The sequence below is a fragment of the Alosa pseudoharengus genome, unplaced genomic scaffold (assembly GCF_046254945.1).
Source record: "Alosa pseudoharengus isolate Yale_2024_CS ecotype anadromous, Long Island Sound unplaced genomic scaffold, YU_APseudo_1.1 YU_APseudo_1.1_scf_21, whole genome shotgun sequence".
Lineage (NCBI taxonomy): Eukaryota > Metazoa > Chordata > Actinopteri > Clupeiformes > Clupeidae > Alosa > Alosa pseudoharengus.
In genome coordinates, this window is record NW_027468674.1 from 35,601,187 (window position 1) to 35,620,458 (window position 19,272).

Here is a 19,272-nt window from a genome sequence, read left to right on the forward strand (position 1 = left end):
TAGGCTCTCAAAACAATCCCAAACAGACATAAGGTCTTTATAGAGCAAATCCATATAGATTATTTGTCAAATATACCAGTAAAACCGAATTAGGGGATGGAACATTCATAACATTCATACTCATAGCTCATATTTCTAAAATAAATCTGTGAAAAAGTATCCTGACAAACAAGCAGCATTTTAATGCCTTAGTCATATTTCATAATTTCACATTTTTCTCTAGGTTACCCGATAGCCCAGTTTGAGAGGTGCAAGACGCGTGACATTTATTTTTGCAGCCAATCACTGCTGTTGTTTTATTTTATTGATTTGATTTTAGTCATAGAAGCTAAATTCGAAGGCAGACCACAGGTAAAACCCAACGAACCGCATTCACCCCGCAAGGCAATAGTTTAATAGAGCTTTTGAGGTATTGCCACTGCTCCAACACTGAAAGGCACTGTTAGAATGCTTGGATCCAGCCAGGTTCAGCATAGCGTATGCACTGTCTGCTCACGTTGGTGACCGGACCAGGGCAAGCACACTTAAGCAGTTCCCGCCGGAAATGCAGTCTAGTTGTTACTACGCCTGTCAAACTCAGACCGGAGTTGTCTAGAAATTCAATGGTAGCTGTTAAGACTGTCTGTAAAAGTTACAGCACAAGAGGCTCTTTTAGAGAGCCACGGACCTAAATTAATTTACAATCATTTACAATCCGTTGAAAGACTGCAGTATGACATAGAGACACATGTATAAAAATGTGCAACTCACATAAGGTAAGTAACATGATAATAATATGAAGAAAGTTATCTTGTTTGTTGGTTTACATTATCATGACGGCTATGTTTAGCTTAGCTTACCTGCTTGCTAAATCCTCCAGTGCCAGATCAAGCTAGCTAGCTATCGCTAGATAAATAACTAGTTTAGAAGTACAGAAATATAACACTGCTCGTCCAAAATCGTTAGGACACACAATCTGACACAATCGTTCTGCAATTTTCGAACAGCTGACTTGTATATTGCACGAAGACTATTGGATAGTGCTAGGCAAGTTAGCAATTGTTTGCTGTGCAGACATTATGAATAATAAGGTCGTAAAACACCGCACACCGCAACAAATATTTTTTCCTCGCTTTCTGCAAAGAAAAACTATAAATCGTGTGTCCTTCATTGATAAAGAAACATGCTGAGGTTACTTTATGAGCAGGCAATGGTAGTCTGAGCGCGATCCAGGATCCAGATCCGGCCGCCTTGTTTTCTCGATCGATTAGCTCGACGTGCACACATACATATCTTTTTGCTCCTATTATATCACCTAGCCAGGAGCAAAAGTATCGTCACTCGTAGAAGCAGATTCGAGCACTTGTATCAATTCACTTGTAGTCGTGCAAGAAAATCAAAGCGATCTGTAGAATTTTATTAATGAGAAATTATTTCACAGATCTCACAACTTCGGATGCATTAGTTCACATTTGGGTTTACAAATGCACGAATGTTGTGCATGTTCTCAGATTATGAAACACGGATGTGCAAATGTGTTTCGCACAAACTGCGCTGCAACGATTGGAGCAAAAGTGTCGAGTGCATGACTCAAAGTTGTGACTCACAGGATAGGATTTGTGTACCTGTAAAAAGGATTTGTGAACCCGTAGCCCCTATTTTGTGTTAACAAAATATAAAAAAAATATGTACAACTTCAACTTTACTGTTACACATTTATGACTTTAGTGTGCACATGCAAAATCTGCAGTTAAATGTGCTCGTCACTTTTGCACCCAATATACCTTCATATATGACTAGCAGGATTAACGACATGGAAGACACTGGATTAAATGGATAGGTAAATAATAACAACTAGCCAGAACGATTTATTATCGGTTTCGATGTGTAGCGCCGTTTTAAGACAGTGTCTTCCATGTCGTTAATCCTGCTAGTCAAAGACCACTTGACTGAACTGAACTAGGGAAAACAGCGTCAGAAAGATTCAGTTGCTATCAGTTGATAACAGACATGTTGTACAACACTGCCATCTGCTGGTTGTTCAGTGGAGGATGTCTTCGCATTCAAATCTAGTGGTATTTATTTGTGGATCTTGGTGTGCAGTAGGAATGTCTCAAAATGACGTCATCAACATAAAAGCAAAAAGGAGATTCACAAATGCGGATTCCACATACAAAGTCAAGCATATTTATTTTCAAATCTCAAAAATATATTTACAAAGACACGTTTATTTATATAAAATTGTTTATTTGTATGTCACATTTTTATATTTGTATTGTGTATTTGGATATATATAAATGTATGTATATATATATCCTTTTATATATATTTAAATCATTTTGAGACAATTCTCACTCCATAGTAGGGCTGCACGATATTAGGAAAACATGCGATATGCGATAACATTATTGAGTACTGCGATAACGATATAACTTGCGATATTTAAATATTTAATGTTTTTCTCCATTCTACTTGCTGCTAACATAGACTGAAGGGTGGGGGGTAAATGTATAATTACAGAAATAAATGTATAATTTTCTACATAAACAATATAAAATATACTGCTCAAAAATTAAGGGGACACTTCAATCATACACTGGATTGGTGCTGACACTGTTTGATTCTGAGCAGAAGAAAAACTTTTAAGGCGAGTGTTTTATTTTGCAAGAACTGTCAGACATTCTGTGAATGTAGTTTGAGAATGGAGAGAAGGGTGGAAGGTTTCAAAAAATTGGTTTGAACAATTGTGGAAAACTGTAAGTGTTCCTTTAATTTTTTGAGCAGTATATTATGTAGCCTAGGTGGACAAGATACCCACTGACTAGGCTATCGAAGTTGTGTGGAAGATGTGCTCCAAGAAAATCCTCGTAAAAGACGGATAGACAGCCAATCTGAATACTTGCGCACCAACCAGCGGAATATTCCACATTGCCAGCCTTCGCTAGGCCTAGCAAAAAAGCTACTGTACTTAAGCTATATCGCGGCGGTCACTCATCTAAAATCTTAAGTATCCCAGTCTGTAACCTCATACGCTGCGCATCCCACGTTATTAGGCTACCGGCATGCCGACTACGAGGGCAGCGGAAAGTGAAAGTAAGTGGCTGCGATCACACAGTCCAGGCTAACAAAGTAGGCTAAACAACTTTTACAAATAACGAATCCTGATTACCTCTCTGCTGCTGTCTGGGGCTTTTGCTAAATGCAAATTATGAAATACAAGCCTTACAGTGAAAGACAGATAGGCTATCTTCTGATCCTATAACAACAACGAAAGAAATTGTTTATTTGAACACGGTGGAGAACGCATTTGGCGCTGTGTTTGTAATAAGTCGGCCTTCATAAAACCAAAATATTTCCCTATAACAGGCATGTTTTTCCTTTTAGTCACCAATTCCTCTTCACCTAAGTGTAGCCTACCTCGCTTGACTCACTGTCTTCAGCCATCACGACTTAGCTCCTGCCTCAACACCTAAAACACCACACACCTAAACTGGTGGGGGACGGGCTTCTAGGGCTGGATGACAGCATCGGTTTGGTAAAATATGTTGACATTCAGAATGTGAATACACCATAGACTGTATGGAATGCGTGCGGCACAGAAAATGTATCAAAATGTATCGAAAATTAAGTAATCTTTGCGGTATGTCCATCGCAAGCGTTGATATCGCGATAACGATAGATTTTAGATATATCGTGCAGCCCTACTCCATAGTATATGTTGTTACATTAGCTTCAGAAAGCACCGCTTCAGAAAGCTGCAGGGGAGCGCGGGGTACAAAGTAACGCAGGGTTAAATGTAACATGGACTTTTTTGCTAGTTGCAGAGGGTTGATCGAGGCATGCTATTGGTCAGTTAACCACATTACTATGAGAGGTGTTCCACAAATGTTCAGTCAGTATGGACGTGTTTTCACGTAGATCTACAGCAAAACGTCTTTTGAAGGCATCAAAGTAAATAGGTGACAGCTACTTGTCTTTCGATTACTGAGTTGTGGGTGTGTCACAGGTTCAGTAGTCGTGGTTATGTGAACTTAGTTTCCAACAATTAATTTATACTTAAATTTTGGCTGTAATGAAGCACTCCCCCTGCACCCACACACAGACTCAGAGAAATAGGTACAAAAATACTTTATTTTAAAGTTCATTAATATTCATAGATGATATAATTAAAATAGTCCAATGTCAATTCTTTGGCCCTCCACTCTCCTAATCCAATGTCGACCGTGAAGGGAGTCCAGTCCTTTCCTTTCTACCAGAGGCCTAAGCTGGAACACATGACAAACACACACACACACAAACACACTTCTGTCATACAGCACTTGGGGAAGTTTAACCCTACACACGAACACCGGGTGGCACTACAGGAATTTGAGAGGCTCACAACCCTTTAATACAATAGATCCCCATACCCAAATAAATATATATTAAGGAGCCCCCGCTAGTTGTACTCCACCCGCTACCCACGTAAGCGCCAATGCTCTGCTCACTACGTTACACTACCCCCCAATCACGCACAAGCAAACCCGCACTCAAACTATGAATAACTCTAAACGGAAGGGAAAGGCCACTTAGCTCAACATGGGGGGAAAGCTCCACACTTCTCTCCCCCCAAGGCAGTTGCGTAAGGGAGGTGTAATTCCACACTGATCACTGGTCCGGCAGTCTGCAGTCTGTGGCCTGTCGTTATTGAGCGTTATTCCGATGTTCTCCCCCGCGTCGTCGTGGCCAGTGGCGTTCCAGATCACACAGTCTGCTCCCCTTCTCCGGGCTCAACCAGATGCCGTTCTGCGTTAAAACTGCTTGTTTAGCTGGTGACATAGGCCGTCCGCCGGTCCTTTAGCGATCCACCACTCCAACGCTGCAACACACAAAGACAAGCCAGAGACAAGGCACGAACTCTCCACAGGCATATTCACACTGGCTTATCAACATACCTCTCTCCCCCTTCCTACCAATCAAGTGTAATCCCATAACTCAGTGCAATTAGTAATCAGTTATCAGTTGATAAGCTACAGCTGGTTTGTTTACATGAGCGCCGGCTAGTCCGTCACTCAACTACTTCCCCACCTATGGTTCCTAGTCTCCACCATATGACAGGTGCAGCTCTCTGACTCTTATCTTGTATCATCTAATAATCGTCTTGTAGGCTAAAAATGAACACCGTTTTAAAACATATAGTCAACACATAGCAGGAGCTATCTTTTCTTATAACAAACGTGACCCAGCGGGGTTAGTTGTAACGCGCTGTTACAACTAAGCCACTCATAGACGGGTTTCCCGTTTGCCAACAAAACTAGATGCGCGCACAGATGTGGGGCAGAAGATGCCGTCCACAACATTATAAACTTAACCTAATAGTCGGCTGCTGTAAGCTACAATCACATTTTTTTTGTATACCCCTGTTGTCTCAATGATAATAACATCTCATTTCAGACTATATTTCAGAGTTTGCCGTTCATTTGGATTATTAATATAACGATCGTATTTTGTCATTTTTGGCAGACATGCATTCCGTTAGGGATATTGAACATATTGAACATTCTCTAACCATCGTGATTTTGAATGCAGTTTTCAGAACAAAAACTCATTTTATTATTTTCATGGAGAGCACTGCTCTATTAGCTTGACGTAGTCATACTCAATTCTAGTCAGAATATGAGTCTGATACTGCTCCATTGGGACATAATTATGGGGCGTGTTTCAACCGATACAGGGGGGGAATGCCTCTGCACTCAATTGGATAGACCTAACCAATCAGAGCAACAAAATAGCTTACAGTGAGGTGTAGGAAGAAAACACACAAACCATTCTTCTTGCCTTAACATTGTTTTCTGGTCTTTTGTAAAAGTTAGTGCCGTCAATAACTCATAGCCTACAACATAGCCGTGTTGGGGCAGCCGTGGTCTACTGGTTAGCGCTTTGGACTTGTAACCGGAGGGTTGCCGGTTCGAACCGCGACCAGTAGGCACGGCTGAATTGATGGATCCCGTGGAGCATCCTTCTGTATGATTTCAAATTCTATCTTGTGTTTCAGTCCTTTGTACTCACATGTGATGAATTTCTTGCCCAACGATGCCATTTTGTGACCAGTGTATGCTACTAACTTGCATTTGGATGATGCCAGTTTTCCTTTAATGTCCAGTGAGCTGAATGTTTTCTCTGTCATTACGTTACATTCTGCACCGGTATCAAGTTTAAATGTCACATTTCTTCTGTTTATTTTCAAACTTTCTGTCCACATTTCTTCATCATCTGTTCTGACAGTATGAATGCATTTCTCATGATGTACTTGAACTGTGCCAATAAACATGTCTATGCAGCTCTCATTCTGCTCAACTGTGTGCATCTTTCTTGTGTAGCTTTGCGAATTGCACATTTTTGCAAAATGATTTTTCTAGTTGCATACCTTGCATGTCTGACCAAATGCTGGACACTTCCTAGCTTCGTGTTTGTAGCCACATCTGTTGCAGTTTGCACTTTTCTGCTCTTCCTTTTCTGTCTTTACATTGCCTTTGTAGCCCTTTTATGATTTCACAGTCCGGATTTTGTGCACTTCTACTTCATCATTCAATGCTTTCACTTAGCTGGACGTGATTTCACTTGCTCGACAGACGTCAATTGCCTTTTGCAGCGTTAAATCCGCCTCTCTAAGCAATCTCCCTCTCACTTGGTCGTTATTTATGCCACATACAATTCTGTCGCGTACCAATGAGTCGTGCAAGTCTCCAAACTCACAGTCCTTTGCTTTGCTTTTCAAATCCGTGACATATGCATCTATAGTTTCCGACGGTCCTTGTGCTCGTGTGAAGAACATATGGCGTGTGTATGGCAGGTGTTTTCTAGGTTCGCAGTATTCTTTGAACTTTTGCTTTAGCACAGCAATTTTGTCTTTCTCTTCATCACTGAATTCAAACGTGCTGCTTACTTTTATTGCTTCTTCGCCAGTAACATGCAAAAACGTGGCACATTGTACAGCTTCTGTCTTTTTGTCTATTCCGCTAGCAATGCAATATAGCTCAAAACGTCGAATCCAACTTTTCCAGTTTTCGGAAAGATTACCTTGCAGGCTCAAAGCTGACGGTGGTTGCAGACCCAAGTTTGCCATTTCCCTTTTTCTTATCTTCTTTTACGTTTATTCTGACACCATGTTATGTTTAATGAAATCAAGAGGACAACTTTATAATGCAGGCTTGACTTTTACTCAGCATCTTCAGAACCCCGCGATACAGACATGAACTACGGATACCCACAGCTACCAATTAGTGCAAATGCACATACATTACACATACCCTCGATATACATATTGTTGGAAAGCTTATGGCCGTTCGTGTGAATACAACTTAATTTTGTAAATTTTACCAAAACGACTGGTTTCGCCTTGCAGGGTCACATTTCATTTGTTGTCTTATCTTTTTTTATTCAAAACAATTCGTAGGTATCCATACTGAAGTCTAATTACCACCAGATACAAATAATCATCACCTAGGTTAAATCCTCTCTCTCCAAAATCTCTTCCTCTGAGATGCACGCGCTATAGGCTATAATTTAGGCTACCCGACATTTCAAATGTGACTCTAATCAACTTTTTTAGCTCTTAAACACGAAAAATACACTGTTCAACGGAGCTGGTGTGTGTGAGGCGCACTCTTGGACTCCTTGAGACGCGACTAACCTTTCGGTTGAAGTTATAGGCTATTATAGAATCCAATCCTATTGCCCCTGCTATTTATCAATGTAGCCTTTTATTGTTTTTTGCCATGAATCATCTGAGCTGTGATGAAATTGAGTGTTGTTTAAAGTTGGGATTACTGTAGGCCTAGACTATACTGCCCATATTGGAATAAAAAAATAAAGGCCCACCCTAGGCCTACTTCGCAAAAGTCCACTCCGTTAAAAAATCCTGGCTACGCCACTGTTAATTACCTCGTGTTGGAATGGCAGGACGTCTGAGAAAAAAGGTCAAGTGTCGCTACTCCGACAATGAAAAAAAAATTGTCGCAGTAGTGGGACGCTTGAAAATTAATGTTAATGCCGCCACTTCGACAATTAGACGCCAATGTCTAAGTAGCGGCATGTCGGAATAGCTGCATGTAACCCCTTCATATTTTTCTTTTCAAATTTGTCTTGCTTTAGTTATTTAGCAAGTTACTACCAGAAGCCAAAAATCTGACTCTTTCACTAGCTCAAAAATGCCGTCATGTAGGCTACTTTGTAAATTTTCAACAATCGGAAGCAGCTGCAATTGTAACAGGACATTTTGAAAGAGACCTTTATGGAAGCGCTGCTGCCCAGCTCGCGCACCCTCCTTTACAATGTGGAATGGTGACACGCACACAACTTGCAAAACATTGAACTGCTTTGAGTGAGTGCGCTTGCGAGTTGCGTTCCTTCTGTAATTAATTATACTAGATGCTCTTCTTCACACTGAAAACAGTGGCAGTCCTAGCTTGTAGCCTATAGCCTAACATATTTTTTTGGAATCAATTTGTGGTGTGATTGACATCAGACTAGTCATTAGCTAGTTAGTTGTGCACTGTTTCCCACTCAGTAGTAAGGTAACAAACAGCCTACTCGGATGAATTCTATTTTTTTGCCAATATTCTTGTTGCCCTCCTAGCATTCTGAATATCATTGCTCGCACACTGTAGGAACTGTAACGTGATTAATGACACGTTACACCCAAATCTGCTCAGCTACGACTAGAGAAAGAATCTCCCGTGTGTAAGTTGGCCTACCCCATAAACTGCATGACAGTAGGCTATTTTTATTTATCTATAAAATTACCACATGCGTTTGTTCAACTTTATGAAGCAGAATTACGCATTTGCACACATTTTGTTTGCGCCAGAAAGAGAAAATACAGCGCACACGATTTTGGGCTGCACTTTGAAACTCGTTCCGGCGCCCCTGCCTTGTTGTTGCCTTTATGATTTCCTTAATAACTTTCTTATACTAAATAGGAAATGCAAACAATGACATGCCCAACCCTGGAACTGACTGACTCTCTGTCTCTCTCTCTCGTGCGTGCACGCGATCTAAGCAGCCTACGTTCCAAATGACGGTAGCTTAAGGTAACGTTCAAGTTAGATCTGCTGCATGAAGGACAGTGAGAGAAAACCCGTGTCCTGCTTTTATATTTGATAAATAGGTCCATCTCTTCTCACAGTTCCAATGCATGATCCGAATAATGGTTTCATATTTGTTAGTCAACTTTGCAAAATACATTCAGGGCTACACTCAAAACATTCGGGGCTGAAGCCCCAGAAAAATCGACAGGCGACACCCCTGATAAGATATATAAACTCACGCTGTTGCATTATCATATATGTTTGGTAATGGCTCAACTGTCTCTGATTGTTCTACTGACTTGGAAACTGGATGTGTCATGGAAGCAGTAAGTCAAGTATCAAAAATAGTAGTGGCAGAACTCCTAAGAGCCACCTGGTGGTTGTTTGGGTCAACTGCAGTTTGTGCCATTTCTGCCGAGAAAATGGGTGCGTGATTCATGTAGGAACCCGTCCAAACTTAACTGATACCCACTGTAGTCGGTCATAGGGTAGGCTCAGCAAAACGTTAGCCAAGTTTACTTTGACAAGGCTGGCGGCTAGCATTATTATCATCAAGAAGTGTGCTAACTCGTAGGCCTAACTCCGGATAGTTTTGCATTGAGGTGCTACTTCAGAGTTGACGAACTCCTATTTCATTACTGCAGAAATAGTAGATTGATGCTCCTGTCAACAGTATTGGTCTGGGGATTCTTTTTAAAACGTAGGCCTAGGCTAAATGTTTCATTCAAAGCAGTGCTTTCTCGTCTGCCTCCTTCAGTCACGATAGCCAGACTGCTCTGGGTCAAATGTCACTATGAAATGTGATTAATCAGCGTTACATTTTTTAACACGGCATTATTTCTGTAATTAATTCATCGAAATGAACGCGTTAGTTTGACAGCCCTAGTCGCAATACACCATACTTTCATAAAATCATGCAACATACTCTACCTTGTCTGTGGACATTATTATTTCCAAAGCCGGTGCTGGACAAACAAATAGCGTGCTTGCAACGGTAGGCCGCAGTAGGCTAAATTATTTATGACAGCGGCAATAGACAATTCCGCTTCCAGCCTGTAGGGGGACCGAAGGGGAAAAGTGCTTTGGTGTTGCTTTAAAACCCAAGTAGAGTAGTTAACACCTAAATAGAGCTTCAGAGAAGCCCGGTAGAGCCTTAACGCCCAAGATGGGGTTGTTACACTTTGTCCGTTCTGTCTATTCTTTGTAGAATGACAGGGTGACTTAGGGTGACTTACTTCACAGAATTCCCCTTTGCCCAGTTAAAGACAGCAATAGTACTAAAGGGAACAATAGAGTACTAAAGTGTGACATCACGTTTCTGTAGCAACCAATTTTCTGTTCTACACAAACCAAATTAACATTGTGAAATACTATGTCAGACCAAAGTTTTATAGAAAATTAACGTTTTTTTTGCAATTTGATAAGCAGTTTGCCTCTCCGATGTTTGAAACAATTATTGAGAATAGATCATCTTCATTTTTTATTAAAAAAACTAAAAATAACGTGGTGTAAACCACTGTCGACATGGTGCAATGCTTCCTGAATGCAATCATCTTTTTTTTCAGGTTTGTAAATAAATTCCAAAAAGAATTAAAAAAGTGTCCAAAGCCACACCGGTTGACAGTAATAACGTTATGTAATCAGAACAGATTAGGCAAATTTACCATTACATTACCATTACAACTTTATCTTTCATACTATGGAATGTTTTTTGTGACAAAATTAAATAAATAAATGAAATATGAAATCAATAAATGAAATATGAAATAAATAATTAAAAGTTGAAATAAATAAATAAAAGATTAAATAAATAAATAAAATGTGAAATAAATAAATAAATAAATAAAAGATTAAATGTAAAAACAATATAAACATTGACATTTACATTCCATATGCACTGTCATGCAACGTGCCATGAAATAAATAAATACGTCAGTCAGCCATCAAGGCGGGACCTAACCACTGATTGCTGCCTGAAATAACACGAAGTGATCCAGCTCTGAGTCAGACTGTACTGGCTTGCTACCTGTGAACCACACTGGACTAAGGACATAGCTCAGACTTGTATCATAACTCACGAAACATACAACAACAAGGATTTCATTCTAAATTCATACTTTTGGGAAGATATCAGGCGTGAAAGCGTTCTGTCATTTGATGGGTCTGTTTGCTGTGTCTGAGGGTCGATAGACATGCTATGTGCACATCTAGAGCTAGCGCTAACAGTTAGCACAAGCGTTAGCTAGTTATCGACATCTACAGAAAGCGAACTTCTATCTATGGCAAACGACTTTGCTATTGCTTCTATTTATAGTAGGGTGCCCAGACGTCCCAGTTAACTTCACTTGAGCTGAATTCACCTCATTTGTTATATGATACATAAACAATAAAGCTTGAGATGCCCATGCCGTGAACTCTTATTATGTGAGTGTCAGTGCCAGCTTGCTAACGTACATTGCCCAAGCAGTGTCCACAACTTTCCAGAGACTTTTTAGTTCTCAATATGAGGGTATACTGTAACTCAGCAGCCGATAAGGATTTTTGACAGCACTAGATGCTATGCTTTTACGTCCTGATAACTCACAGCCAAGAGTTAGCAACATAGAACACACAATCTTTCTGAATGAAAATGCCTAGCTTATGGCTGTTAGCAGTAGCACTAGCTTTTAGCTTCTATCAATGACTTTATTCTGATCAGCCAGTCATGCTCACAAAGTTTGATTTTTTTTTCAGGCAGCAACCAATCAGCGGCTAGGTCCCGCCTTGATGGGTGACTGACGTATTTATTTATTTCATGGCACATTGCAAGACCGTGCATATGGAATGTAAATGTCAATGTCAATGTATATATGGTTTTTACATTTAATATTTTTTATTTATTTATTTATTTCACATTTTATTTATTTATTTAACTTTTTATTTATTTATTTAATCTTTTATTTATTTATTTCAACTTTTAATTATTTATTACATATTTCATTTATTGATTTCATATTTCATTTATTTATTTAATTTTGGCACAAAAAACATTCCATATCATACTAGCACAAACTTTTCCATTCTATACCCCGGAAAAATACATAATAGCCTCGACATGTTTCGATCTAGTGATTTTCACCTCTTGAAATTGATTTATTCTCGTTTTAAAAGAAAGAACACAGCGAAGCAATGAAAGTGCCATCTCTGATTCGGTTGTTTAGAACAGAAAATCTGGTTGCCAGGACAACGTGACGTTTTCACTTTAGTACTCTATAGTACTCACCTGAAGAGTGCTCTGTGAACTGGGCAAAAAGCAGAAAGTTAGCAGAAAGCATCTGAGAAATGTTTGGTCTTAAGTCTACATTTGAAACTGGCTACTTTGATGTCTTCCCAAAGTTGGTTCCAGAGCTGAACTCAAATCAGAAAAAGTTGGATATGTCAACAGGGTAATCTGAGGTGAGTGACGCAAAAACACAAAGTTTATAATGTTTCGCCACACTATTTGAGTTAAATGAGCACGGTGGTGTCTCATAAGGAACCAACTCAAGGTCTTGGAATGGTTTTCTGAGTGTGTTTAGAGGCCCCAAACGCAGTTAAATAGCTTGCCCCCATAGGTTAGCGTTATAGCTCATTTCGAAGCATTGGCAGCCAGGGCAGATCTGGGGGGTTTTGCATACCGCAATACGGGGTGACCCCAAGCGTTTTCCATTTTGGGGTTAAAAATGGTTGGATTTCCCCTTTAAGTAAAATTGGATGATAGGCCTACTTAGAAGGCATGTAGCATTTGGTAAGTCTTTCAATCACTTTAACACCTTGAACTTCTTTGAACAATGTTTTCCTTTGATGGGGTTACCTTATGCCGTTACAGAATACATGTCCAGAAATGTAATGTGTAACTAGAGATGTAACGGTATGAAAATGTAACCTCACGGTTATAGTGACCAAAATTATCACGGTTTTCGGTATTATTGCGGTATTTTTAAAAGTGTGTTCAATATGTTCAGAAAGCACTGATAGGCCTACACAAGCTGAAATAATTTCAAAGTCTTTAATTGGCTATGTGCTTATCTTAACTTACCCTACCATGACTTGGAGTTTAGTTTACTATTTCTATTATTTGGATCCAATGAGTGAGACCAAAGTAAGTGTTCGAAATACAACTTTAGGCTACTGTATAATATAAGCGGAATGGATTTAATGTGGACGCGAACATAAGAAGACGTGTAGTGGCTACATGATACAGTGCACGTTTTGCGGTGAAAATTTTCCGCCTTTTAATATGAGATGTAATCAGTAGGGTACCAGTTTTGTTTCATTGTACAAGGCCTACTGTATGTCAAAAGCAGGCTCGGATGAAGCTGGGAAGGATTAAACACACGTTTCCTCACCGTGGTAATCAATTGTGATAATTATGATATTTGAAATGAAAACTGTAATTGTTATCATCAACATTTTTATCGCGGTTTACCATTAATGTGTAACATATTCCGTTACATTGCTCAATCTCAGTAACGTATTCTGAATACTTGGATTACTTCCACATTGAATTGCATTTTATATGTGTAGGAATGTGGCCATCAAATCCTGCTAACTAAACAGGTTTATTCTGGTGTGTTCTTCAGTTCCAACTGGCTGTGTTAGGCCCACATACTGTAGGAGAGTGTAAATTTGAACGTAAAGCAGGTTGACACAACTATAAAATAGCAAGGTGACCAGTAAAACTACAGAAGACGACTACTAAATAAAAAAAAAAACTTACTTTAAGATGCTTCTTCTGCACTATATTTTTTGTCCTGCCTTTGCATCACCTGTCTATACTTTGTATATCACATTGCACTTTTCTGCTTTTTTGCACTTCTGGTTAGACACAAACTGCATTTTGTTGGCTTTGTACTTGTACTCTGCACAATGACAAAGTTGAATCTAATATAATCTAATTTAATCTAATCTTCTTCAGTTTGGATCAGGGGCGTAGCCAGAAATTATAATTAAGGTGTGCCTGTGAGATTTCAGGTGGCCTAAACCCAGTAAAAGTGAGGGGCGCAGACTATGACCGGTGGGATGCAAATGACCTGGAAATGTAAACACTATACTGTATAGCCAACCAGTGCTCTCAAAATTAACGTGATCGTGTAATGACAATCAAAAATTGCATGTTAAGCTACTGGCAAAAATAATTCACTTTCAGCTGTACCATAATTCATTTTAGAACTTAAATGTAGGTCTAATTAGAAGCTAAGTTAGAATGAAAAATTCAGAATGCAGTGCCTAGATTGGATATGGGTTTTACTGTAGGTCTATGAACTAGGCTTTGTTTATTGATTAGCAAAGACTGTGTAACTGATTGGCCTTACATTCTTAATTTGCTGTGCAAACAGTCATTTCAAGGTCTCAGATGGCACGTCCACAGTGTGCGATGGCTGCGTTTTAACGGGTGCAATGTGAGGCTAGTGCAAGACGGCGGGGCTTGGATTTAAACATGGAAACAATTTCATCATGCTACTAGGATAAGCTATTATGGTTGGTTTGGCAGGTTAGAATGATAAGGACAGACAGAGTAATGGTAGGCATGAAAGTTCAATTAGGTGGGAAATATTTTAGGTGTGCCAGGCCGACGAATGGGTGTTGGGTATTGTATTGCAAATATTGGGGCTTCTGGGAAATGCATGCAGTTGCCTTAATTTATTTACAGAGTGAATAAACTTGTGAAACAGAGAAATATTGTCATGTATTCCATTGATTTCAACAATGTAACTGTATTCTAAATACCAACTATTTAAATTGTAACTGTAACGTTTACTCATTTACAGTTACTCATGTACTCGGAATATGTACACCGGTACATGTATTCCTTTACTCCACAACACTGACGTTATGTAGCTAACTGCAAACAATAAATGAATACTGTCAATTTGTTTTGGATACTGTGTATTCTCATGTGTTGGGGCTTTATAATCTGCAGGGCAAGAGTTAGAGATCTGGCTGTTGTTTACATTGTATTGTATAAATGTAAAATGTATTTACATTCTAACTAACAGCAAATAGTGTTTTGTTTCTAGATTTTTCCTGGAAATACAGAGAAGGAGATCCCTGTCCTCAACAGTTTCCCTAAGCACATGGTTGCACGTTACATCCGTGTGAACCCTCAGTCGTGGCACGACAGTGGCAACATCTGCATGAGGGTGGAGATCCTGGGGTGCCCCATGCCAGGTTAGCTTTTTTATTTCTATGTATCCAGGCAAATATATTTTGAATTGTTCATTTAATAACAACTGTTGTAAAGCCACTTCTGAAGAAAAATAACCTGGATGCCTCCATGCTAAACAATTACAGGCCTATATCCAATCTACCTTTTATTGGCAAAATTATTGTAAAAGTAGTCTTTAATCAACTAACCACCTTCCTAACATCAAATGGGTATTTTTAATTACTTTCAGTCTGGTTTTCGGGCAAATCACAGCACTGAAACAGCTCTTATAGCGGTATAGCGGCCTTTAGAAGGAAAAAGTATTTTTGGGTGTTGGGCGCCAGACACTTACAAGAAGTGTCACAGAAAGAAATAATAATAATAATAATAATACCTTCGACTTATATAGCGCCTTTCATGGTACCCAAGGTCGCTTTACAACACATGGATAGGGGGACCTCACTAGTAACCACCACCAATGTGTAACACCCACCTGGGTGATGCACGGCAGCCATTATGCGCCAGAACGCTCACCACACACCAGCTTGAGGTGGAGAGTGAGGGAGTGAATGAGCCAATTACATTGGGGGATGATTAGGGGGCCAGATTGAATGAGCCAGGTTGGGAATTTAGCCAGGACACCGGGGAACCCCCTACTCTTTACGATAAGTGCCATGGGATCTTTAATGACCACGGTGAGTCAGGACCTCGGTTTAACGTCTCATCCGAAGGACGGCATCTCCTACAGTGCAGTGTCCCCGTCACAGCACTGGGGCATTGGGATCGATCTTTTTTGGCCAGAGGGAAGAGTGCCACCTACTGGCCACCCACCAACACCACTTCCAGCAGCAACCTAGTTTTCCAAGGAGGTCTCCCATCCAAGTACTAACCAGGCCCACACCTGCTTAGCTTCAGTAATTCAGCTAATTCATTGGTCTGGCTGCTGGCCATAGCATAAAAAGACCACTACCTCTACCAGATTTAACACAGCAGCTAGAAGGGACTAGGCTAAACCTGTACGGCTAGCTCAGGTGAATCTCAGGAAAAGCAATAGGCAATAGAGACAGTCAATCATATACCAAGTGTATTAACCCTGAGCTTCAATCATCAGCAGGGGAATATTGACAAGACCCATATGAAAAGAAATAAGGTAATTGTGAAGCCAAAGTCCATCACTGGGATAACTCATAAAATAATAATAATGAAAAGAAATCAAACAATTGAGTCAGCAATCAATACGATTCCCACAAAACCCCAGGCTCATGTTCATAAGCAGTACACAGCACAACTCACATTCATCACATAATACATTTCAGTTCAGCTATTAATTCACTCCAACACAACCAGAGAAAGCACACCCGACACCTTTAACCTCTGAATGAGTTCAGTGACTGATTTGTCAATCACCAGGAAGATAATTGCAGTCAGTATGTAGCATCAGACCTTGAGAAAACGTTCCAGTGAAAGAAAGCCTATGTAGGTTTAGTAGCTGAATCCCCGAGAAAACGTTACGATATTGAAGAATCTATTTATAGTCTCTAAATCCCGAGCAAACGTTCCAGTGTAAAAGAGCCCATGTATAGTATCTGAATCCCAGAGAAAACGTTACGATGTTGAAGAATCTATTTATAGTCTCTAAATCCCGAGCAAACGTTCCAGTGTAGAAGAGCCCATGTATAGTATCTGAATCCCCGAGAAAACGTTACGATGTTGAAGAATCTATTTATAATCTCTAAATCCCAAACAAAAGTTCCAGTGTAGAAGAGCCCATGTATAGTATCTGAATATCCGAGAAAACGTTACGATATTGCAGAATCTATTTATAGTCTCTAAATCCCCGAGAAAACGTTACGGTCTGTATCTTGTCACAGACAACGACCAGCATACAGAAACGTCGACCACAAAACAGCTAGGCCGATTAAACAGCGTGTGTGCAGCAATTAGTCACCTGAGAGAGAGAGCCAGTTCGCAGAGCATCACCCCGTAGTCCACAAGTGCTTCGGTAGCCAAGTTCCACGTTATAATCCATTTGGACACCAGTCATCCCAAGTTTACGAGCCTCCGTATGCTTTGAGCCTCTACTATTAGTGCTATACAATTAGATTACTAGTCTCACCCGCAAGCGAATTGGCCGCCAAACAAAAAGACTCTCGCAACAGGAAGTAAACGTGGCTATATTCTATGGAAGCCTACTAGGTCAATCACAGCCAGCCAATGAAGTTTACTCAATCAGACTAATAATCAATAGGGACAAGAAAAGTTTAAGATTCAAGTAGCAAAAATAGCACGTTTATAAAAGAGAGAATATGAGAGAGATCAGCTTAAGTTTAGAAAACAGTTTAGGCCTACTCTTGCATAGTAAAGGATAGAGATAACTTACTATTAAAGAGAAATGGGTAAAGGCTGTTTTAAGAAAATGGGCGCGCATGGTGAAGGCTCCATGACATACGCCACACTCTCCCCCCCATAGAAAAATACCCTGTGTGGATGAACTAGAAAGCAACTGCTCCTGTATCTCAAAAACAGGAACTAGTTAAGGAAACCCCAGAAATTCCTCCTCTGAAGAGTCATCTTCTTAGTTTTTCTAAGAGTCTTCTTTCTTAGTTTTTGTTTTTGCTGTGTATCCAGTTGTTTAGCGGTGGGGTAACAAGCTCTGAGGTCTACCACGTTAACTGAGCGTGGGTTCTCTCCAGTCTCCTCATGAGACACAATATAATTAAGGGGTCCGATCTTTCTCACAACTCGGTAAGGTCCAATCCACCGAGGGGCAAGAGGTAAACTTTCTCGCCGCCTGGGATTGAGGATGATGATGGACCCATACTCGGTCCTGAGTTTTGTAACAGACATCTCTGCGGTTTTTATCATAATTCCTTTGTTGCCTGAGTCTGCCCTTGACCCTGCTATTTTCAATGAGTTTCAACATGGATTTCTGTTGGTCCACAATGTCATATGAGGGTGTCTCCGGAGGAGGAGTAGTCTGTAGAACGCGGTCAATGGGTCCCATCAGACGTCTTCCCATGTGGGCCTCAGCTGGAGAGACTCCCATTGACTCATGGACAGCGCTATTCAGAGCAAAACGGAACTCCGGCAATAATCCATCCCAATGGTTATGTTGTCCACCCACATATGATGCTAGCATGGTTTTTAGAGTACGATTCACGCGCTCAGTGTAGTTAGTTTGCGGGTGATAAGCAGTGATAAGCTTAGACACCACTCCCCAATGGGAACAAAACTCTTTAAAGAGGGAAGACACAAACTGAGTCCCTCGATCTGAAAGAATGAATTGGGGGACACCCCAGCGTGTGAAGATATCTTTTCGAATGATTTGGGAAATAACAGGAGCAGTTACTTTCCGAAGAGGGAAAAGCTCCACCCATGATGAGAAATAATCAACTACCACTAGTAGGTGCTCATTATTAGAGGGGCTCCTAGGTAGGGGTCCCATAAGGTCCACACCCAACATCATATTGGGCTGTGGAACCCTTGTCTATTGGATCTTTCCAGCAGGCCGGCTCACCTCGGGTTTGTACTGTTGGCATATGGGACATTCCTGTATGTATTTCTTTACCGATTTCCACATTCCAGGCCAGTACACAGTTACTCTCAATCGACGATAAGTCTTAAAAACTCCACTCACAGGGATATCATGGTAAGCTTGTATTATCTCACGTGAAAGACGGGAGGCCACATATATCCGATAATGGATACTGGATGGACAACCGGTATCCTCAGTTCTGAAATAAACTTTATCCTCCAAGATGCAGAATCGGCCACTGAATTTGCTGCTTTCTCCATCCTCTGACAGACTTTGATGAATCTCCATTATGGTAGGATCCTCTTGCTGAGCTTTCCACAGCTGCTCATCATCAAAAGGGAACACCGGGTCAGGCTTAACCTTGTTGATGGAGATTTTCACAGGAGAAAAGGCTTGGATAGCATTGCAGCTAGGTGGCACTTCAGGGAGTTTGGAAGTGCGGGACAGGGCATCTGGAACACTATTAAGCTTCCCCTTGCGATATTCCATGACAAAGTTGAATTTTTGCAAACGCAAAGCCCAAC

The 19,272-nt window shown here is 40.4% G+C and overlaps 1 protein-coding gene and 1 long non-coding RNA gene across 2 annotated transcripts in view; one reads left to right on the plus strand and one right to left on the minus strand.

Annotated features, from left to right (window-relative positions):
- LOC143138210 (inactive carboxypeptidase-like protein X2) overlaps window positions 1-19,272 on the plus strand; it is a 289,505-nt gene that overhangs the window by 144,939 nt on the left and 125,294 nt on the right. Inside the window, exon 5 of the mRNA XM_076298713.1 lies at window positions 15,086-15,236. Coding sequence (XP_076154828.1) covers window positions 15,086-15,236 — 151 coding nt within the window. The remainder of the gene's footprint in view (window positions 1-15,085; window positions 15,237-19,272) is intronic.
- On the minus strand, window positions 4,093-5,212 carry LOC143138214 (uncharacterized). The gene is made up of 2 exons (XR_012990166.1): window positions 4,914-5,212; window positions 4,093-4,837 (listed from the first exon to the last, which is right to left on the minus strand). It is a non-coding gene; the product is annotated as an uncharacterized LOC143138214 (long non-coding RNA).